The sequence below is a fragment of the Python bivittatus genome, unplaced genomic scaffold (assembly GCF_059951505.1).
Source record: "Python bivittatus isolate LINGU-HERP-01145 unplaced genomic scaffold, Pbiv_v1 ctg000610_np1212, whole genome shotgun sequence".
NCBI lineage: Eukaryota > Metazoa > Chordata > Lepidosauria > Squamata > Pythonidae > Python > Python bivittatus.
Window position 1 is genome coordinate 29,317,607 of NW_028277088.1, and position 18,033 is coordinate 29,335,639.

At 38.0% G+C, this 18,033-nt stretch overlaps 1 protein-coding gene across 1 annotated transcript in view; it reads left to right on the plus strand.

Annotated features, from left to right (window-relative positions):
- Window positions 1-459: 459 nt before the first annotated feature.
- The window catches only part of LOC103056205 (histone deacetylase 9), a 136,404-nt gene continuing 118,830 nt past the window's right edge, over window positions 460-18,033 (plus strand). Inside the window, exons 1-3 of the mRNA XM_025165974.2 lie at window positions 460-631; window positions 4,540-4,673; window positions 11,574-11,694. Of these exons, the coding sequence (XP_025021742.2) occupies window positions 505-631; window positions 4,540-4,673; window positions 11,574-11,694 (382 nt within the window). The 5' untranslated portion in view covers window positions 460-504. The remainder of the gene's footprint in view (window positions 632-4,539; window positions 4,674-11,573; window positions 11,695-18,033) is intronic.

Here is an 18,033-nt window from a genome sequence, read left to right on the forward strand (position 1 = left end):
GAGCAATGGCACTTTCTAAGTATGTGTGGAATTCTGGGCTGAAGCACTGGGAAGACCAACATTGTACTGCAATGTTAAAATAGCTGAGCTGATGTCAAGATTTGTTTTTCTTCTGTTTAATATATTGAATACATCACATTTCTTAGTTTTTGTCCTCTCTAATGGCTGTCTTGAAGATGTATTGGAAGCTCTGGTGTTTAGATAATTTCCTTTTTGAAACTCTACCATCCTTCTTAGCATCTTATTCCATTTGGATAGTTTTCTATCACATAGGGACTCAAAACCTATCCTGGGTTTGACAAGAGTTGCGCGGTAGCTAGACTGGGCAAGTATGAGCATTCATGCTTGTTTGCTAGAGCACTAAACAAATAACTTAATTTCTTGATTCATTTCTCCTAGGGTTCATTGTGATCCCTTGTCACATTTATTTTACTGTTTCTTTTTTGAAAACAGCAGGTCCTGGAAGAACAGCATTTACAGCAGTTGCAAGTGTACCAGGCTCAGATGGCCACAATTGGCATGGTGTGTCTAGATGAGTACCAGCCTAGTGCCAGAACGCAGACTTCCCTGACAACTCTTGTATTACCTCATCCAACTGTGGATCAGCCTGTTCAGCAAACCTCCATGACTGGTAAGAGTCCCTAAAGACTCCACATAATAGGCAGAATAAATGCAGAGTTCATGTAGGATCAAGTGATTTAAATGCCAGGAATATCTCTTGTAGTTGCAGCAATGCATTCCTTTTTTATCCTCAGTCCTATGGGATTTGAGAGTGTTGTATTGGCTTCAAATCAACTAGTGCAGCTGATAATGGATAATATTCACACATCCATAAATTAATACTGTTGAGAAGCTCAGACAGCCAAACAACAGGTGCATTTTGGATATCCTCCAGCCCTTTCCCACTTTTCTTTTATTTCTCTCTAGTCCCTGTTGTATTTTGTCTTTTTCTCCCCTCCCTCCTTCAGTTGAGACCACCACCATGCTGACATGAAACCCTTACTAAAAAGCATGACTACAATATATATTTCTGAGATCTGCCTTTAGGAATGTCACTAATGTATACCAAAGGTGTTATTTTCCAATATGGTAAACACATTCAAAATTACCTGATCAGTTTCTGAAACCTGATGTCTCCTTTCAGCAAGGAATGGATTGGCGTGCACTTTTCATTGCATATGAAGGTATTTGCTGAGCACAGAATTGAGTCCCTTGCTTGCAAATACTGGATTTTTCTTCTGAAGACTAGAGTCCTCTTCACCTTTATAGCAGGAAATATGAACAGTCCAATTGCCCTTAAGACAGTCAATAAATATTAGCTGTGGGGTAAAAATTCAATTTGGAGATCTGCTTCACAGGCAGTTCAGTTTAATCTTTCAACAGAACCTAATTTCCAAAGCAAATGAACAAGTTGATTTGAATCACTAGATTGTATCCAAAACTGATAAATTGTTTTGGAAGATTCAGACAATTTTTATGCATGTGCAGAAATGGTTTATTTGATTTTTTTGAGAAGTCAGAATTGGATCAAATTTCTGAAATGAAATAGAAATACAAATTGAATTGAATTCTAAGTTTCAATTGAACTAACTTTTTGTATTGAGTATTTGATTTACACATCCATCTTATTTGCTTACCTGTCACAACATGCGTAATGTTAGAGTTGGACCTATCCTGCAGAATACAGTCTGACCATTTTCTGCAAGTGATGCTTTTTAAAAATTTCTTTAAATGGCAATTGAAAATCCAGGACAAGGAAGAAGTGTGGCACTGTTCAGCTTTATAATGTATCTATATTATAAATAAATATAAATAAAAATTGCCACCAATTATAAGTCTTAAGGATGATGAAAATATATATTAAAATAAATGTATGTTTTGACCCACAGACTAATTTTTACTCTGACCCATATGGAATCACATTCACAATTTGCATCACAACAATTAGATCAGAATCTGATCCTTCCTTCCTTCCTTCCTTCCTTCCTTCCTTCCTTCCTTCCTTCCTTCCTTCCTTCCTTCCTTCCTTCCTTCCTTCCTTCCTTCCTCCCTCCCTCCCTCCCTCCCTCCCTCCCTCTTTCTTTCTTTCTTTCTTTCTTTCTTTCTTTCTTTCTTTCTTTCTTTCTTTCTTTCTTTCTTTCTTTCTTTCTTTCTTTCTTTCTTTCATAGAAAGAGCCAGTTAAAATCTTGGCCTTTCTGATTTCAGAGGGGAATTTTGCCATTGGCTTGAATAAAGGCAACATTCCAACCAGAATCATTATCTTCCACTAACATTCCATAGCAGCAAGCAATTGAAAACAGTTGTCTCTTCCCTCACTGCCTTTTTTTGGGGGGGGGGAGTGGAGTAGTATTGGCTGGATTGTGTTAGGGAATCCTACATTCTATTTTTAGTAGGCAGCTCTGTTGCTGTGTTGTGGTACGGTAGCACACGTGCTGTGTGACCCACAGCTGCAGAAGTGAATTATTTGCACATCCTAAATCAATTTAGATGTTTGAAGTATATGAAAAAAAGGACATTCAGATTTCATTTTAGACTAAGGAATGCTCCTCACCAGACATTATGCAGTTTGGAATGTGAGAATATTTTACTACTTAAAAGTTTGCATTTAATGTTTCTGACAGGGACCCAGATCTCAACTTTTGAATTATTCATGCAGATGAACTCCTTCAAAAGTTACAACCCTGTACAAACTTCATTTTGGAATAAGCCCCATGAAACTCTCTTGGACTCACTTGAAGCTGCACTCAGAGTAACACTGTCAAACACAGAGTCATGTTTTGGTATTTTGTTTTACGTTTGAGGAAATTAATATTTCCATTAGCATAGTTAAAGAAAAGAGGGGAAGTGATTTAAAAAGAGGCCCAAGGCTTTGATTAAAACATGGAGCTGGTGCTAACCCCAAATAACTTTGGGCAGTTACCAGAATCCCAGGACTTGGCAGGGTCTCTCACCAGTGCCTTCACTTCTAATAAGAACCAGATGCCTTGGAACTGCCCTGTACGTTTACTGCAAGTCCATGAATGGTGCCAAATTAGCGTCACTTTGGGACATCACAGGATAAATAAATGGCGTTTCAAGCCTTGGTCCTCCAGGAAAATCCAGGGGGATACTCTGTCTTAAAGGTGCAGCCACCAAGGGCCTCTTTCCAAGGGTCCCCATAGAACTGGAGCCAGCAACGGATTATTGCTGAAAGTGCAGTATTTGGGCAAATACTTAAAGACGTCCTCAAGCCGTAATGACCCTGATAACCATAGGGACATGGACATGCAACTTTCTTTGCAGCAATAGAGAAACAATTAGCCATGCACTCTTCTAAGATTTTTATAATTGTTATTTCCCAGTCAGGTGTCCACTTCTGGAATTTTTAGAGTCTCCCATTCAAGTGCTAACTGGATCTGACCCTGCTTAGTTTTTTCAAGATCAGCCAAGATACCATCACCTGCTATGGCCCCAAATATTTAAACTGCTCAATGGAGAAAGAGGAGCTGGCACTGAAAAAAGCTTATTAGTCCAGCCATAATAGTGTTATTGACAATGTTTAGCTAGTTTTTTCATCTTGTAAAATAGAGTCTGCACTTCAAAAAGAGAAATAAAGGATATGCAGAAGGCGGTCTGATGTGCTTTAAATATTATAATTATATGTAACGTTTGAAGCTTAACATTCCTATAGCTCATTTTTTAATGCTACATTGTTGGGATAAATCTCTGTGGACACTCTTCTAAGATATGCCATATGTATTTGGACTTTGGCCAGGTCAAATTTATATTTCCCATGTGTTACTAGCCCCTGCGGCATGATTTATTCTGCTTCCAATGCACATTTGTGTCAAGGATTGGTTTATCCTGAAGTCATGTAATACAGGTAGTCCTTGTTTAGCTACTGCCTCGTTTAGTGACTTGGGGATCCCAGGTTGATACGGAGCTCGTCAAATGGCTAGTGTAAATGTGTTGCTGTTGCAAAGGGAAGTGGGGGGGGGATGTAGTGGGTTTTATATTTGGGGTTTTTATTTCTGTAAGCTGCCCAGAGTCACTGTGAGTTGGGTGGCCATATAAATTGCTTAAATTGCTTAAATAAATAAATAAATTTGCAGTTGCGGTAGTAATGAAAAAGTAACTTTGCAACCAGTCCTCGCGTTGACAAACTTTGCAGGTCTGTAAAGCAAAGGAATGCTGAAGTAGGATCATAAGCTCAGTTATGGTTTCACTTAGCAACCGCTTCACATAACAACCGAGTTGCTGATCCCAGTTGTGGTTGCTAACTGAGGACTCCCTGTAATTTCATTCATTTTCTTGGCCTATATATGACTCTAAATGTCATCATTACCATATCAATGTAGAGCATACATCGTAAAGGAAAAAACACACTGATGCAGAAAAAGACAACCCTATCTCTCCAATAAGAAACCTATGTGCAGTTTGGCATCTTCTGATCACCCCAACCACACATCCTATTCTACCTCTATGAGCATCCTGGTTGCTGTATTTTACTTTCTAGGTTGATATAGTGGTAAGTTAGTCCTATTATGTTTCTTTTGAAGGTATTGCATATGACACACTAATGTTGAAGCACCAGTGTTTGTGTGGGAATTATACCAACCACCCTGAGCATGCTGGAAGAATACAAAGCATCTGGTCAAGGTTGCAAGAAAGTGGACTGCTAAACAAGTGTGAGGTAATGGCCACACAAATATGTTCAATATGCTGGTTTTAATATGATGTATTTCTGTTCCTTTTGTAAGTACCAGCTGGATGACCTCAGGAATATTCTTTGTACATCATGCTAAGTTATACTATAGAACCTAAGGTCAGCATTACATTTATAAAAGGTACTGATGAATTTTTAAATTATTATTACTATTATTATTATTATTTTTAATGACCACAAAGGTATCCATGTCAAAAAAACTCAGGATGGTGACCAGTCGAAATCCTGCCGCCTTTTTATGTGTAGATACAAATAAAAAAGGGGCAGAGGAACTGCAGTCTTGATTTATTTTTTTTTAATCCCCCCTGTGGATGCCTCTTTGTGACTCTATCCATGGTGTGGAGCTTTGAATTGAACTTTGATGCAAAAAAAAAAAAAAATTAGAATCTGTATTAGCACATTCAAACAAAATTGGGGTGCAGTACTTACAAAAAGAGGAAGACATTAAGATCTCCCAGATGTTAATAATATTGATACATCAGTTTACCTTTCTTAAACAACAAGCTGAAGGCTGCTCTAAATGATTTTCTGGAGACATACTCCAGGAAATAGATGGAGCAGGACAAAAAACTGGACACAGCATGAACAAAATCTGAATTTCATTTCCTTTAAGCTTTAAATGTTATTTAAACTAATTACATATAGTTAATATGATTACTTGGAATGCATTTAATAATTTTCCCCTTCAATCCTAACAAAATTAAAATTCAGGCCAAATTTTGGAAAGACTGCAGGACCAAAAGGGTTTTGGAGGCTGCATGAAATCCTGAGATCTCAAATAGGGCACCTGAGTTTGAAAGATTCCAGAGTGAAATCCAAGCACTGCAGAGCACAGTGCGAGTGCCGGCATCCGACTGACTTCGCTAATCCTTAAAATGAGCTACTCTGCGAGTCGATACAAAGGAGGAATCCTGTGCAGTAGGAACAATTTGCTCATATAACATGTCCCCCCCCCACACACACACCAAATTTATGGCTCAGTTAAATATGCTGTGCAAACAGGGCCACTATGATTTTTAACTCTATTTTTATTTTAAACATAATACTAAAATCATTACATTTTAAATAGATTAGATTTAGATTTTTTTTAATCCAGCCTTTATTATTTTTATAAATAAGTCAAGACAGCGAACATACCTAATACTCCTTCCTTGTCCTATTTTCCCCACAACAACAACCCTGTGAGGTGGGCTGGGCTGAGAGAGAGTGACTAGCCCCAAATCACCCAGCCAGCTTTCATGCCTAAGGCAGGACTAGAAGTCACCGTCTCCTGGTTTTTAGCCTGAAGCTTTAACCACTAGACCAAACTGGTTAATTACATCTGCTTGTAATTTATCCCAAACAAGGCAGTACTGTTTAGCTTCAACATACAGTTGAAGCTGTAGATGTTAGATTAGACAGACATTTTTATAAGGAACAAAGTATATAAAATAATTATTTAGACAGATGCTAAAATTATTACTGTATTCTCACTTAGAATTAATTAAAGAATTTAACAACCTTAAATAATCTTGTGTATGTGTGTGCCTTTAAATCAGTGTGGACTCCTGGTGACTGCCTGGACTAGTCCCTGCACTTTTCTTGGCAAGATTTTCAGAAGTGGTTTGCCATTGCCTCCTTCCTAGGGCTGAGAGTGACTGGCCCAAGGTCACCCAGCTGGCCTCGTGCCTATGGCGTGACTAGAACTCAGAGTCTCCAGGGTGATCCCTTAACCACTGTACCAACTTGGCTCTCTAAATGATCTTAAGAATGTTGTTTTCATCATAGCACAAATTTTGCAGATCAAAAATACCTTGATGCTCTCTTAAGTCAATCATCCTACTGTTACAATGATCATTCACACTTATTCCCACAAGGAATGTACTGGCTGCAACATAATAATGGGATAGATAATGGATAAGTTAGCCAAGATTTATAATGCCACATTCCTTACATTTAGTTATATTTCTAAAAGTTATTTTTATTTGTAAAAGTTGATACTATGTTTGCATCTGATTTAACTAGTAGAACCTCTCTTTGTTAAAATTATTCTAAGCTTGTAAATATTCATGGAGCCCTTTGTTCCTGACTGGTAAGGCCCCTTTATGTGTTTATTCATAGAAATCCATAAGATGGGATTGGTGTTCTGATACTAAACTCACAGACTAGATTGTAAGCCTGAAGCCTTCTCAGTAGAGACAGAAGAACATTGTATTTGATCTTGGTGATTTCTAAGCATTGCAGTCCATTAGCATTACTTTCAGCCTCTCTGTAGGAAATCATGCTTATATAGCAATTTGTATCTGTTCTTCTGGCTTGATCTCCAGAAAGTGATCTTCATCAAATATCCAATCCCAGCAGCCACTCTTTGGTATGTACTGATTAGCTTTTTGCCCTTGCTCTCAGGACCAACCTGTATCTTTTGTCTTCTGTACATTTTGTTTCTTAGTATGTGGGCTCTTCAATGTATAGTTCAGCTTATGGTGTAGCTTTCCTGTAGAGGTACTCACTTCATCTTGTAGTGAGTCTGTCACGTGAAAGGGGCAGACTTTCCAGGAGTCAAAATATACTGGAATATTTTGCCTTTTCTCCAGTTCCGATCTTTCTTTTTTCTAGAACTACAATCCTGCTGGATAGTGTATAGGTAAAACATGTGTAGGGGAAAAACCACCAATTTTCTCTTATGACTGAAGTGATACCTCCCTAGACAGTCTTGCTCTGGGACCAGCAAGGGCATCTATAGATAGAATATGCACTTGAAAACACATTTATGATGGAACGGCACATGCTTATTATTCTGGGCCACTGGCACATATCCCTAATGATGCCTATACCTGTATTACAACATCATCTTTTCTCAGTTTCTAATGTAGGAGTAGGCTACTCATTGATGCTTTGAGGTGGGCCTCACTGTCCTGTCCTCATTTAAATTGTTGTTGCCAATTTAATTGTCTATTGCTTTTATATCAACAAAAGAATCCTTGGAAATAATCTCACTGTGCATCCTTAGGTTGATGGTAATGGTGTTCATCTCCTCTTCTCAGCTGCTATCTCTCAAATTACATTATCTCCTCATCTTCCAGAGTTCAGTGTCAGTGGCTGAGGGCCGCTGTTCTGGCCACAACTTTGTTCTGGACTTATCTCCTGCCTTCTATTAATACTAGAGTGTTGACCAGCTGATACTCTGGTTTCTGAAATGAGAAGGTTCTATTGCTTGACAGATACAAAAAAGTTTAGAGGCAGAATAAAATCTCTGGAGTACGTAGGGATATAACTATTAGCAATTTATGTCACTCATAATGAATATGAATCAATAATATGTTGAGAATATTAATATACTAATAATACATTAATCAATCCATTGAAGATTAACAAATAATGGAAGAAATTAAAGGGAAAAAGTATGCAAATACAAGAAATTAGAAAAGTGGGGCCAAGAAAGAGATGGTTTAATGTTATGGTTAAAAAGGGAACCAAAGGAATAAATTAAATGCTTCTGTTTTGCTCATTTGTAACACCACAGCCATTTTGGCCCTCACCTCATTTTATTTCCCTTTTGCAAGAGAGATATAGTGAAGCTTATAGTATTCTAAATTTCTGAATTCTATGCTACACACTATGCACAATGACTAATAATTACCCTAAATCTCTTAAACACTTTAATTAGCTTTTCTGGGAAATGTACAACTCTCAGTGGAAGGGAAAAGGGTCTTCCACAGTCCCAACCACCTGGGGTTTCTTCATTGATATGCTATGCAGTCATCTACAGCACATTCCAGGAAAAACATTTATATAACACCACATCCCTTTTCCCTTCCTTCAAGAAAATGTAAATACGTTTTAGGCGAATGAAATAATGTTATCAATCACCTGATATATAAATAACAAGGTGTTTTTTTTAAAATAATCCCTGGAGAACAGTTATTAAATATATTGTCTACCTAAAGTAACAGAATGTTGTTGATTTTGTGCAATTATGTCTTACTGTTTCTTGGCTGCAAATTCAATTTCAGGATTGGGAATGATGGAGAAATTGGAGATCAAAATCCTGCATAATTAAGTCCTTTGTTAGCCTATATTTAGTTGGATAGGAATTCCACTGATGTTTATCAGCCTTTTGAAAATGAGCATTGGAAGAGTAGAAGACAATAGATCAGCGGAATAAAATTACACCTCCAAACACCAAATTAAGTAAATATCCTGGTTGCCAGTGAATTTCTGGGTGCAGTTCAATGTGCTAGTTATCACCTATAAAGCTCTTCATGGCATAAGGCGAGGTTATTTGAGGGACTGACTATTTCCCATGCTTTATGCCCATCTGGGAAGATTGAACAGAATCAATGTGCTTAAGGTCCCTTCAATCAAACAGTGCCATCTATCGGTACTCAGGAAATGTGCCTTCTCTGTTGCAGTGGCTGTCTTCTGGAAGGGTATCCCCAACCCCAACCCCAGAGAGACCTGCAGCTCCCACCCTGATGATGTTATGGAAATCTTTAAAAACTTGGCTATTTTCCCAGGCCATGGGGTAGGGTGGTTGTGGAGTTCTGTCAGTGGTGTGGTTTTGTGGGGTACATGGATGTGGTTGTCTGGACACTTCAGTTTTTTTCTTTCTTGTTTTCTGTTTTTAACTCTAAGCCAGAATAACACCCAGAGTTATTCTAGAGTTGGGCAGCCTCAAAATCCAACAAACAAACGAATTAATAAGAGTTCATCTCCAAAACTCATTGCAGAATTTTAATTTTTAATGGGGCAGAGAGGAGAGTTATTAAATACATAGGGATTAATCATGCTAGCTCTAATTATTTAATTAAATTTAATTTGTATTTAAATTAAACACCGTCCAGTTTTTGTCCTGGTCCTGCTCATTTCTTTGAGCCAGCACCATGCACTTTTTGGAATGTGGCCTTTGACATGCCATTCAACGGTCCAATATAGCCCTAAACACAAACACAATTACATTCCTGCTGTATAAATCTTTGTGAAGGTTCTTTATTTCAAGCAACAGTAGCACCGTGAAAGAGTCTGTGTATCCTTGGATTTTTAAATGGAGAAAGCCCCTCTTCAGGTCTTTGATATGAAGATTTACATGAGTTAGTATGTTAATATCAGGACAAGCCAATAGATATTTACTGATGTCACCAGAGTAAAAAATATGAAAGGTTTAAAAAAAAAAAAGCAGACATATGGAATTAAAGCAGAGGCATATTAAAACAGATTACTGATTTTTTATTTTTTATTTTTCGGCAGTAGTAGATACAGAAAGGTAGAGACTGAAAGAGCAGTATTCTCTTGTTCACCAGCCATTTATTTTGGTCTGCCAGATATTTACCAACAAACTCTCTTTAGTCTCTAAAGATGGTAAGGTGCTGAAATGCTGTTGAGGGTAAGAATGCATCTCAAAGTCTTCTGCAAAGTCTCAAATGACTCCAAAGGCCCTGTGGGTCCCTACTCTGAGCCAAACTTCCCCATGGCGGTTCTAGCATCATGAACACGTTTTGAACCACATTGTTTAGCTCTTCTTTAAAAATTGCTGTGGTTAAATGTCTCCCCATCCACCTTTTGGGCAACTTACTTTCTCACTCAGCTGCTATTTTTCCTCATATCCATTCTAGAATGACTTTCTTGGCACTTAACTCTATTCTCATTTCTTCTTGATTCATGACCAGTGGGGATCGTTTTGTTTTGTTTTATGCTTGCCAAAAATTTCTTCTCTGTCTTTTTTTCTTTTTCTTTTTACTGTTCTTCAATCTGATGGAAAATAAATCACTTTTGATTCTTTTTTTTTTCCTAAGAAAGAAAGAAGGAGTTGTGGTGAGATTCTCATGGATGGGGTGTGAGGTTCTTCTGCTTACCTTAATTATGGGAAAGCCAAGGGTTGTGTCATGTCTTTCATTGTACCATCATCTTTCCAGTGATCAGTAGTTTCCCTGGTTTCATATGACTTAACTGACTCCCAAGGATAACTTTCCTTCCACTGGGCTTTTTCAGGATAAGAAGTTTGGGGAGCCAAGGCATGTAGTGCAATGAAAAAAAATGTAACATAAAAGATTATCTACCATTTCACAACAAAATAAGTTCAAAATACTTCCCAGAGAAATTTGAAGGAAATTCAAAAGAACCCTGGAAGCAAAGAAATGTATAGATGGGAACTGATGTTCCTGCTAAATTGAATTTTACCTGGCTAGTTTACAAAATTAAAGAGAACTCAAGAATCACGTTCTGGAGATGTAGGCTTTACTCTTTGCCATATTATAACATATAGTCTTATCTTTTTGCAAGACAAAGATTCTGTTAACCCCAAATAGAATTTTAAAAACTACTATTGATGGTGGGCTGATGACAGGCTGACAAATATTTCTGTATTACAACTCCCAGAATTATTGGCTACACTGGCTTAGAACCCTGGGAACTGTAGTCCCCACACCTCTGCAGGATACCAGATTAGGGAAGGCTGCTTCATGATACTGAAAAACAAGTATCCTGAAAGCTTGATTTGCTCCCACCTAAATAGGGGATAAGTCCTGACCTGGATCCCCCTCCTCTCACCCCCTGTGAAATCATTTACTGCATGGATTGTGTCATATTTAATGTAGCCTTCATAAAGGGTTGAATGGAAGGAAAAAGAAAAAAAGGAAAAAAAGAGGGATATTTATTTATGTCATACAAAGTGCTATGTTATTCTAACATGACATCAGTACATTTATTTAAGAAAAAATCATGTTTTTGCTTTCTTGAATCATATTAAACAATATCAGTGTCACATTCCTGTATGATGCAATTATTACTGCCCATGATTAATCCTATTCAATGTTATTTTGGATTTGCTTTCTTTCCCCTCCCCTGTATATTATCAGCGGAATATTATAGAGCTCTGCTGCTTTCTTTCAGCGGATTCGAGGTCGAAAAGCCAGTTTGGAAGAAATACAGCTGGTTCACTCCGAACATCATTCACTGCTCTATGGCACCAGTCCCCTGAACAGACAGAAGCTGGACCCCAGGAAAGTCCTAGGTCTGTAAAGGGCTCTATTCTACTGAGAACAGCACATTCCAGCACTGTCATTAGTCATAGCTGGTGTCAGTTTAAAATACTTGGCAAGCGATGTAACACCCGCCCCCCCCCCCAAAACAAAACACTTTTTCCAGATGCATTTCATTGTGGAAAGAGAATGTTGCAGAGAGAGCCAGCGTAGATTAGGGAAAGGCGCTGGCTCAAAGTCAGCCATAGAGATCTCACTCTGCTTTTATGATCATCTGGTTATTAACCTTTTGTGGTATAAAAATTTATACTTTGGTGAGTAACTCAGAAAAGGAATGGGCATGTGAGCTGTATCCTTAAGGGATAGTTTTCAGCCTCTTTTACTTGAATGGTCCTAGCAGGCAGAAGAGGAGCTACAAGGGGTAAGAGAGAGACTTTAAAGTCATGAGTACCATCTGGGTTCCACTACACACAGCAATGGAACACTATAGACACTGTACTGAAATATGAATTAATACGTATCAACATATTTCACTGGCTGAAGCGGGGCTTGGATGGTGCCTTCCCCAAGGTATGGAACAGCACTTGGAAAAGCCTTGCTGAATCATTCAAATGGCAACAGCTGCTATTTGCACGTCTCTGTTGAGGAGGGCGCTTCAGTGAATTCAAGGGGACTGAGTGCCTGCTAAATGTGCATTGAGCTGAGGGTGAATTCCTGCCTCTGTTCATCTTTCTGTGTGGTTTTGCTAGAATCAGGGCATTCCACAGTGTGCTTGGCAGGGCAGGCCCTAGATTTCTGTCCAATATTGCATGGACTGTCTTTATGGGGAAAATGGAAAACATTTTCCAAAAGACCTTAATATGATGGGATAAAGATACATGGTGTATTGAACTGGAACATTTTTCATAATAATATGAGCCTGCAAAGTCTGCCTGACTTGAACATATATTAATCTACTGAGACATCCAAACAGTTGGCAAATAATGGACTGTTTATTTGCGTCTATATAAATGTATTTAAAGCATTTTATTGACCTTTTCAGCCAAAATTGCTGAATTCCAAAGAGTATATTTTTTGCAGCTTTGCCTGAAGCATATGTTTATAATCGTATCCAATCCTTGAGGTTGGGGGCCAAGAGAAAAGCTCAAGAAGGCAGCAAGAGAGAGCAGAAGTTCCTGGCGTCCTACTGGGTGGACAGTAGGGCAGTGGCAGAAGATAGGCCTGTGGCCTGTAACCAAATCATCCTGTCTCTACACTCAATCCTGCCTCTGCTGCAGCCCCAGAAATGTCGCCAAAAGCTGTAGTTGTTTGTAGCGCACATTCTCTTCAAAATGTTGAGTTTTTTATTTAGTCTTTGTTGTTGTAGGGAGGGGAAAGCTTGAATGCCTGTAAAAATTCTTGCTAAGGTTAAGTTACATTTATAAAATCGTATGGCAATCCATTTTATGTGCCTCTTTTAATGATGTACACCCTTTAAAGTACCGTTCACAGAAAAATTAAGGGATTCTTATATGATTGGGAAGGAAAGCTATTCTTCTTCCTCCTCTTTCTCCTCTTTCTTCCACAATCACATACTGTATTTATAAAGCACTAAGAAGAAAAATAAAAACAAACTGAATCCCTTGTGTTTTTTACCTTGTAATTGTAATGAACAAACAGTCATCTATTTCAGCAGAAAAGTCTGGCCATGAACAGAGCACAGACCAAGAGATAAAGAGAGAAATGTCTGGACAAAGAGGATAAAAAGGGAAACCTGAAATAGTTCGATTTTTATGGAGGAGAAGGAAGGCCTCACCAGGTTCACTAACATCCAGAGTTCAGATTGCTAGGTTGAATCTTGTAGTTCAGCAAAAAGGCTGAATCTTGTAGTACAGCAAAAAGAGTGAGAGCTTGTCTTGAGAGCAGTGAAAACCAGGAATGGAATCTAGTGAGGACACAAGATTTCTGGTAGCACATGATCCGTAGCTCTTTCACCACCACCACCCCCAAATTGCCACCTGGTCAACTATCTTATGGCACCCAACTTTTCCATAGGAGCTTGCTGCTCTATCTGGGTTGAACACTGTATTCCAAGGGAATAGGCAGATTCGTTTTCTTGGATGCTGCAGGAATTTGAATCAGCAGGGGTTTGGGTAGAGCTGAACCTTTGCTTTGGATATTGTTTCCTAGACAATGACTATTGTACTTGACAAAGAGGCCAGATTTGGTGTGTGTGTGTGCGCGCGCGTGTAGGCTTGTGTAACCCTGATTTGCACATGTGTGTGTGTGTGTGTGCGCGCATTTTAAGGAAGACTTTGTAAAACATACACTATGCTTTGCTTTGTCTTCCACTGACAGCTTAATACTTAAACGGGCTCAGTCTACAACAGCTAGTAAAAGACATGCATGGGCTTTGGACTCTGGGATTGCCATGTCATATGTGCTATAAGCTTTAATAAATGTTTTGTGTGTGTGTGTGTGTGTGTGTGAGAGAGAGAGAGAGAGAGATCTGTATATATGCACCTACTGTACACACCCACCTTCCCTCTCTCTCTCTTTCTCTCTCTCTCTCTCTATCCCCTTTTCAGAAAAAAAGAAACTTATATTAAAAACTATAAGACAGGATCAATTTCATCATTCACAATTATTATTTTGTACAAGGGTCTGGTAGCCCTAACCTATGCTACTCTATGGTACCCAGAAAAAAAAAAGTGGGGGGCCTTCAAAACAAAAGAAAAAAGCTTTAAACAATGAATCAGCAATTTCATATTCCAACTGGGCCTTAAGAACAAAATGCAGGAATGCCACCATAGAATACAGGACCAATATCCTACTGCAGTTGGTTCAGTTTAAGTAAATAACTCAGAGGTCTTTGGGTCCCCCCCCCCCTGAGCAAATGCAGCAAAGTTGCTAAGGGAGGGATGAAAGTTCAGCTTTCACTACCCTGAAAAATTTACCATTTTGACTACTTATGCATTCATTACAATGTATCAGGGTTCCTCAACCTTGGTGACTTGAAGATGTGTGGACTTCAACTCCCAGAATTCCCCATGCTGGCTGGGAATTCTGGGAGTTGAAGTCCATACATCTTCAAGTCACCAAGGTTGAGGAACCCTGCAATGTATAATATACTGCATGTCACATTGTAAATCATTGCAGTGTTCAAACTGACACCATAGATCATTCTTTTAATAAGGGCAATTCAGAACATTTGCTCAGTTCTTGGCTTTCATTTCTTCTTCTGCTGCTCTTTCTGCTAATATAATATTTCTAAAAATCAGCATTTCTAAAGATGGCAAAATGCATGCATGCTAGAATATGTGTCAACCTATCCCATTCCATTGGCTCAGGCTTATGCTAAATACAATTGACATACTCAGAATCTGTACAATATGTGTGATGATATCATAACTCTGAGGCTCTTTGAACTGTTTATGCTTATCTGAATAACTACTGATCTGAAATTTTGATAATGAAAACCACTAGGAGACCTCCAGACCACCACCCCCGCCCCCCCCCGCCCCCGCTCCCCGGTTTCTATTAGCTTTCAGGCAAGGACACTCTCAGACACAAACACTAGTGGAGGGGTATCATCATAAACTTCCAGAATAGCTGAGCTTTTAAATATTGCATTTTCCAAACCCAACCGCAGAAATAACTAGATAATCAGACTTTATGCAAGACTGAGTTTTCCTGAACTAAGGTAGAATAACTGAGATTTCCATGTGCTATTTGTTTTGCCACTTTTCTAAATATTTTTCTTTTTGATTGGTATAATCAAACATATTTGTAAACCTATCACTGTATAGTCCCCCTCCTTGTAATGATCTCAGGCCAGGGGTGGGGAAGCCAAGGCCCACGTATTGCAAACTTGGCAACTTTAAGATGTGGCTGGGGAATTCTGGGACTTGAAGTCCACACATCTTAAAGTTGCCAAGTTTGAAAAGGATTGGCATATAGGGTCCAGCACCTAGAATGGACTTTTACCATAATTGCTAAAAATCAGCAGCACAATTTTCTGCATTTTGAGTTGGGAAAGACAAAAGCTGTAGTGTAAGCTTGCTTCTAAATGTTGTGCAGCCTCTGGGCACTAAAACACTGACCTTCTGTGACTCATCAAATTATTTCATTTTATCAAACCAATTAACATAAGAAAAAAGCATGCATACAACAGTATTAATATAAAGTACCCTCAAAATTAATTCTTATAATAATAATATTTAGAAAGTAAAGAGGCAAGGGTTAAAGGATAGACAGAAAACTCAGAAATATTGACTTTCTTCCACAAAAATCTTTTTCCCTCCTATCAAACGAATACCCATCTAGATCAAATGTACGGTTATTGACATCTAGATAAATTCTAAATACTAGGGATTTGGCCAAGAAGAATATATGCATCCCTAACTCATGCTGATCAATCCAGAGCAGTCCCATTTCAGCCTGATTGTGGCAATAACAGGACAAGTCCAATCCACATGTATTCACTTCCATCTTCTGAGTTGCATTTCCAATAACAAAGTCATTGCAGCTAACTCTTACTCAGCATTCTCTGAGCTGTTCAATATACATGGAGCATTCTGTTGTTGTAGCTGTATTAATCTCAGTTGAAAATCATAGTAAATGTTTTGTGTGTGTGTGTGTTTTTTTTAAATCCTGCATTGGCTTATCAGGATAGGATAAGAAGCTCATTATTTAAGAGGTCACATAAATAATTAGTATCAATTCCATCAAGTTCCTGTAATAAAAAGTTACTGCTTAAGAGCCATAGATAATTTCTCTTTATCTTCCAACTGCTTTGGAAATTCAGAAGTAGCAATAGATAGGACAAAATAGACTCAATAATACATGCTTGAGTTGACTAAACTATTGGAAGCATTATTCTGAAAATCAAACTTATTTTATAATTCTGCAGAAGGGTTAAAAACAGTTTCCTCAGAACTGAATTGATCCAAAATAATAGTATTGTGAGAGGCTTGGTTTATCTCCCAAATGGATTTACCTGCGATTTTAAAAATGGGATTATCCCTAATTGGGATTGTAAAATTTTCATACGTAAGGGGTCAAAAGTATATGTAAGAGAGTGGAATATAAATATAGATGTAGATTTAGATGGCAGATTCAGAGAGTATATGGACAGGATATTAAATTCATGTATTAATAAAATGAAATTAGGAATTTGTGGTCTATTAAACATAATACATTATTCACATATAAATTGTATGCTTTCCCCCCACTCCCTGCTACATTGAGAGAGTTTTGATCCTTAATCTGAACTAGCACTGATGGATTCCTGGAATTATTAGGAGTAATTTGCTCTTTAGAGAAGGGTTGATTTGTGCAATGCTATGAGGCTGAAGACACATGCAAAACTTATGACTCCTATTTTGCTTGCCCCCAGAAGTCCTGAAATGTTTGCTGTTATCCATTTTAAGAATAATCTGGGGGCTGTAAAAACATGCTTGGTTCATGTGTCATAGGTTGAGATGTATCTGTGATCTACAGGAAACTACACTACATGGTTGCAGTGGGACACAAAGCCTTTTGGCTTGCTTTCTGTTTGATGGCTCTAATTTGTGTTTTCAAACCTCTTACTAACAATCTTCTAACAAATTTGGATTTATTCAGCTTAAGCACCAAAGTAAAAACAGGCTTTATTTCAGCTCAGTTATTAAATAAAAGAGACTCCTAGTCTTCATTCAGTTTGTAGAGTTATGAGATTAAAAAAAAGAAAAAAAGCAATTTCTGAAGGGTTTGTCCCTTCAGCAGTGAGCAGGGAAGCAGTGAGATGGCCAAGTTGGTGAATGATACTATACTGTTCAGAATAGTTAAAATCTTAAAGTAATTATGAAAGCTTCATGAGTATCTCTTCTTGAGAATGGTCAATTAAAGAACAATATATATTTCAATCTATGTAAGCAGTGTGCTTACACAGGAGGTACACCAAGGTACCTCTTCAACTTCACATATGTGCTGTTGGGATTTGACTTGTCTGTAACTAGTCAAACCAGGAAAAAATATCTTTGGCTGTAATAGGTAGCTTGAAAATGTTGATTCACTATGTGGTAGCTGTGAAAAGGGCAAATTCCATGCCAGGAAAGTAAATAAATAAAAAAAAAAGTGCTAACATTGTAATGGCTTGAAATGAATCTATGTCTGCATCTCAAATACTATGTACAGTTCTAATCACCACATTTGACAAAAGATAGAAAAGTTCAGAAAAATATAGGAGAGGGTAACCATAATGATCCAAGTGCTTGAATACTTTCTGTATGGAAAAAAAAAAGCTAGAACTTTGGAGACTCTTTAGTTTGGAAAAACGGCAACTGAGGAGCAAAATAACTGCACTGTGTAAAATCATGTCATCTACTTGTATTGGGCTACAGCTCCATTAT